The sequence below is a fragment of the Quercus robur genome, chromosome 5 (assembly GCF_932294415.1).
Source record: "Quercus robur chromosome 5, dhQueRobu3.1, whole genome shotgun sequence".
Taxonomy (NCBI): Eukaryota; Viridiplantae; Streptophyta; class Magnoliopsida; order Fagales; family Fagaceae; genus Quercus; species Quercus robur.
Window position 1 is genome coordinate 74,010,284 of NC_065538.1, and position 6,099 is coordinate 74,016,382.

Genomic DNA, 6,099 nt, shown 5'->3' on the forward strand with positions numbered 1-6,099 from the left:
TTTGATATATACTGCTTGGTTGGTTCTACCGCCTTATTATTACTATTTTGATCTATATTGCTTGGCTAGTGCTACCGTCTTACTATTGTTTTAAATTACTTTGTTTATATTTGCAATACCGCCTTCTTGGTTGGTTCTATTATTTTATTTTCAACATATTATACTATGTTTTTGCCTTCAGTGCTGTGTCCCTTACCCTTTCGTGGTATTAGAGCCGTTCTTTTCTGGCCGGTGATAGTATTGTTGTGTTCTTTATTGACTGTCTGTGTCTACCCGAAATTTTGATACTCCTTAGTTGTGTTTCCTTCTTACCATCATTGGCACCACCCTAGTCATAAAGTAAATTCCCAGAACCGAACAATAAGGCCCGTTTGAGCCAAAAAGGGCGTGTAAGGCATGAGAGGTATAGGATTGGTTAGGGTGTGTTACGAAATACAACGGTTGTGAGAAAAACATGATAAATGAGTGTTAAAACTAGGATAGTATGGATAGATTGTGGAGATCCAACTCCTCTGTCAACTCCAGGACTGGTTGTCCTCCTGATATTGTAAATGAAGAAGATCACAATGTTGAAGATAATGAGTTTCCTGATTTCCAGAAATGGAATATCCTTAAGATTGATACCAAAATTGTTTATAAAATTAGTTGGGCTAAAAATACTTTTCATTCTGCTTACAAAGCTAGAATTGTTGAACAAATATTCTTTTATATATATATATATATATATATATATATGTATGTATGTATATACGTATGAGTTGTGTATATTCTTTGAAGAATTAAGTACGTTTAACGTAAAAAATTGTATCCATTATTTGAAAAATGAGTACATTTTAAAAAAAATGATGTACGTTAAATATACAATATTGTGTACATTATTTGATAAATATGTGTGTTTAATGTACATAATTGTGTACGTTATTGGAAAAATTGTGCATGTTGAATATAAATAATATTATACATTATTTGAAAAATGTATATGTTGAATGTACAAAATTTTGTAAATTCCTTAAAAAAATGTGTAGATTAAATGTATAGAATTATGTATATTATTAGAATATTTGTATATTTTAAATGTATAAAATTGTGTACATTTTTTGAAAATTTGTGTATATTGATTGTACAAAATTGTGTACTTTTTATTTTAAAACGAGTACATTCATTGTGTATATTGTGTACATTATTTTTCAAATGTATATGTTGAATATACAAAATTTTGTTTATTCTTTTGAAAATTATGAACGTTGAAGGTATAGAATGGTATATATTGTTTGAAATATTGCATACGTTGATTGTAGACTTAATTATGTACATTCTTGGAAAAAATGTGTATGCTTCAAAAATGGGTATAGTATTTTAAAAGTGTATACGTTGAATACATAAAATTGTTTGCATTTTTAGGGAAAAAAAAGTATACATTAAAGTACAAAATTGTGCACTTTATTTAAAAAATTGTTTTAGTTAAATGTAGAAACCTGTGTACGTTAGGATCCGGTGTGCAATGTGCATTTATACTCAGTGTTGTTCAAGTATATATAAGGACGCATAGATCCCTGTCATGTGTGTTTATACCTTTCAAATGTGCCGGATCACCTTCAAAATCCATCTGTATCCCTAAACTGAGCCAATTTTTGGATCTGGTGTGCAGTTATACCGGTGTTGTTCGTGTGTGTGTGAATAGATATACCTTTCAAATGTCCCAGATATCCTTCAAAATCTATCTTTATTCCTTAACTAAGCCAATCCTAGGATCTGGTGTGCATTTATACTGGTGTTGTTCAAGCAGATTTAGCGCCAACAAAGCTTGGTGAGTCTCATTATTCTGAAACAGTTAAAGCTTTGGATTCATCTCACTGGATCTATAAAATTCTATATTGGAGCTTCAATTAGTAGTTGCAAGAACAATGCCCTCCCCCATGAAAAAATGGACGCCAATGAAATCTCCAATCATAATCACAGATTCACAGGAGTTGATGGTGGAGAGACAAAAATATAATATAAAGCAAAAAATGTTCCAGTTTTTTGTTCAACAAAAAGAAATTTGTTATACCAAAAATACTATGTTTTCGAAACATGCATGGTGATATTTTGTTAGAAAATAATTTTCCGAGCAATTATCTACCTATGCAATTCCATTTAAAACATGTTGGATTAACACTCAAAAAAGAGTTAGCCACTAAGTATCTCAGTATGAAATTAAGTGCAAAACATACTAAAACAATCTTGTTTCCCACCTTCCTCTTCCTCACATTTATTTTGAAAGAGTTTTTGTACACGCAGAATAATATCCAGAACTTAAGACATATATAACACAAGATCTCACAGAGTTCAAATAAAAAGAAGCTGAGAGACCTAACAAATTATATAATGAGCACAATTTAATAACATGTTTGCAGAACTGACCTTTTTTATTCAGAATAAAAAGCACCTCAACTCCTCTAATTTTATTACTACTGTCTGATAGAAGACGAAGGGAGACACTCCTTTACAATCTCCTGGATTCTTCTCTTCATTAGCTTGTCTTTGACACCTGCAAGCATATTTCGGTAGAACATTTCCAACCTGATGAGCTTTGTACGATCTGCCGCCTCCAACATGTTCTCCCATTCCTTTGCAATGTCAAAAGTACCTATGCTCTGCAATGAGGCTGGAATATCTTGCTCTTCAAAAGGTTTTCCAAAAACTGAGCCATGAAGTATGCTAGCATACCGTTCCATCACAGAAAGTTTTGATTGAAGCAGCTTCATCTCCTCCATTGCCAAAGACAATCTTTTATCTGCTTCTGTGACTCCCTCAGAACCCTTTGCTCCAACACCATCTTCCTCACTAGAAGTCTTCAATTCCTCTTGTTCAAAAGCTTCTGAAAGGGGAGGCCACATTACCATAGTAGGAGAATAACAATCAATTGTCTTACCATTTCCAAGAACCCCACTCCTTCCCCGACCCCAAGACCAAATCTTATATCCATCATGTTCAACAATAACAGTATGTGCAGCCCCACATGCAACTTCAACTGGATCATGAAATTTATGCCCAATATGGAGAGGAGAAACAGCATCACCTGCATCAGTACCGGTAAAAGTAGCATCTGGGCATAGGCCAAGACCCTTCTCCATTCCCCATGACCACACATCTCCAGCTGATGATAGAACACTAGTGTGAAACAAGCCACAGTCAACAGAGATCAGATAAACAGGCTGTGGCAGTTCTTTCACAAGTTCAGGAAATAATGCACTCTGTGTAGTTCCATGCCCAAGCTGCCCATTTTCCCCAAGGCCAAATGTCCAGCACACACTTTCTAGAGTGTCACTTGGACTCTTTTTGTGAGTAAGTAAAGCTGTGTGGAAGGCCCCACATGCTACCTCATAAACTGTCCAAGGGGAGTCTTCATTAAATGTTTTAATGATTTCAGGATGTAGCCTGTTCTCTCTATCCCCCAAGCCTAACTGGCCATGGTTATTGCTACCCCAAGAGTAACATAATAGATCTTCACCTTTATATGTTTCTCCAGCACTAACCAGGGCTAGAACATGCTCATTTCCACATGCCACCTTGACAACAGTGTGGCCATGGAAATCCCAGACAGGAGTTGGGGTGGAAATGCTTACAAGAGAGAACACACCCTCATTGCTGCTGCTTGGCTGTGGGCAATTGCCCCACATCCAGAGGGCCCCAAGATTATCAATTGCCAGTGACATCATTCCTCCAGCTTTGACAGAACAAACCTGCGGTAGACAAAGTGATGCCAAGTACACTAGATAAGACTCTAGACCAGACTCTTTCCAGTGCAGCAGCAATACAAAGGATTTCATACCTTCAGTGACTCTTTACTTTTTATTTCTGACTCATCTGTCAGAGGATCAGGAGAGTCTAGCTCGATGAATTGCTTCAGCAAGCATGGTACTGCAGAATTCTCTCCACTGACACCAAGTTGGCCATCCATATAATAGTCAAGGATGCACAGAAAATACACAAAAGAATCAAAAGCATAGGGAAGAAATATTAGCAACTAAACTTCAAAAACTACACTCTATTGGGAACCAACTGCAGTGAAAGAAGGTATTAAACCCCCAGTATGAAGGATACAGATGTTATACCCCCAGCACCAAATGGATCCATCATCTGCCAATACACAGAAAGCCAGAAAAATCAGAGCCAGGGAAAAATTGCTTCCAATTCCCACTTATTTCATTTTTTTCTGAGTTAAATTTAGCTTTAGATTAAACCAATTCTTAGATGCCCCTTTTGAAATCTTATGGTTATACAAGTCTAAACTCGACTATCATCATGAGCCTTGTGTAGTGTGTCACATTACTAAGCTGTACCCACGCATCCCTTTGATCATTCTAGACAACTGAGGAGCACATAGCTCACAAATTCCATAGATTTCTTGGCAAGAAGCTGTAGTCTCACTACAAAACCAAAAATTTCAGCAACAGAGTAAAAACAAAAAAAAAAAAAAAAAAGCATATATCCTTTTAAACGACCATCTTTCCACTACATTAGGCACAGGTTATTCCCTAATAAAAGATGATATCTTCGTGCTCTAGAGATGCCAATTATTTGGTTATTTATAATAATAAAAAATAAATAAATAAATAAATAAATAAAAACAAAGTATATTTATTTAAGGACCTCACTAGTCACTAAGACTTCAACTCTAATGCAGTTCATCATTTAGTTCGCTGGTAGGAATGTTCAACACCATTAGGCTAACCAGATTCCAAATTAAATAATACATTTTGGTCCTTTAAATATCTCAATGGTCTTGAAGAGGAAAGAAAAGAAAAGAAAGAATGCATTTCCCCAGAAAGGCAAGAACCAACAGCAAACCAAGAACATAAAGGAAAAGGCTTATCTTTGTCCAATAGACCATATACTTATCCCAATGCCGGCCACATTGAATTGACAAGGATCAATTGATAACTCGGGTATATTTTAATCTTTTTGAACAGTAATTTGTCATAACCTTGCAACAACCATCATAACTATTGGGGGCAAATAACAAATTTAATACAAACCAACGCAACCAAATTCAATGGGCACTTCAAATAAATTAGCCAAGCACAATCACTAAAAAAAAAAAAAAAAAACGAAAATGAAATCCATAGGAAGATAGGACTAACCTGCAAGAGCAAGACTATGATAAGCACCAGCAGCGACAGCAACAAACTTGAGTGGTGGGTCTTGTTTGGATCTACGGGAAGAATCAAAATTGACCCGAACTGGAAAAAGCTGGTCGGATTCTGAACCGGTTCCAAGTCGGCCAAACATGCCTCTTCCCCACGTGTACACGCACCCATCACCTGCAATCTCCACCAAAACAGAACAACCAAACAGGATGTTTATGTGGGAAAGTACCAGATTTTACGATTATAGTATCCTATAATAACTGTTTGCTAAGAAATCAAATAAATGAGAGCAGAAAAGTCCAAGCAAAGTTAAAAGCAGGGTGTGAGTTTGTCACCTGTGAGAGCGAGAGTGTGAGCTTCACCGGTAGCGACTGCCACCACTTTTTTACTGGCTAGGAGAGGCCCGGCATCATCCATTGTTGGTTGCCGAATAATAGTGAAAATGAAATGATTGAGAGCTGATAATAGAGTCGGTGTTGATAAGCGGCGACTATCGGCAATTAAACGACAGTCGTTTGAGACTGTAATAAAACAATAAAATGTGATATAGTTAGCTTTTCTAATTCCAAGTAATCATTATTCATAATATCTAAATATAAACCAACCAAATGACCAAAAACTTATTGATATCAAACTTAAGCTCACTCTCTCTCCCAAGTTCCCAATTGATGGTTCTTCAAGAGCATGAGAATGGAGGTTGGCTATGTTCTTGAAATAGTGTTTGTAAGACATGATTTCGATATAAATTGAATACTATTGAATTTTTACGTTAGAGATATCCAAAATGATATGTAGAACTGAAATCATATTTCTAAGATATGATTTTTGCATAACATTAATAAGATTGTATTTTTGCCTTAATGATGATATCATATGATATGTAAGCTCATATGTGAAATGAAATAGTGTTTCTAAGATACAATTTCGGTATAAAATGAATCCTATTTGAATTTTTGCTTGAAAGATA

General features: G+C 35.5%; 1 protein-coding gene across 1 annotated transcript; it reads right to left on the bottom strand.

Annotated features, from left to right (window-relative positions):
* Positions 1-2,213: 2,213 nt before the first annotated feature.
* LOC126727024 (ultraviolet-B receptor UVR8) lies at positions 2,214-5,658 on the bottom strand. Its single transcript, XM_050432478.1, has 5 exons — positions 5,468-5,658; positions 5,127-5,306; positions 4,087-4,122; positions 3,815-3,939; positions 2,214-3,725 (listed from the first exon to the last, which is right to left on the bottom strand). Exons 1-5 carry the CDS (start codon positions 5,547-5,549, stop codon positions 2,451-2,453), a joined length of 1,698 nt encoding a protein of 565 aa, XP_050288435.1. The 5' UTR covers positions 5,550-5,658; the 3' UTR covers positions 2,214-2,450.
* Between the last annotated feature and the right edge of the window lie 441 nt (positions 5,659-6,099).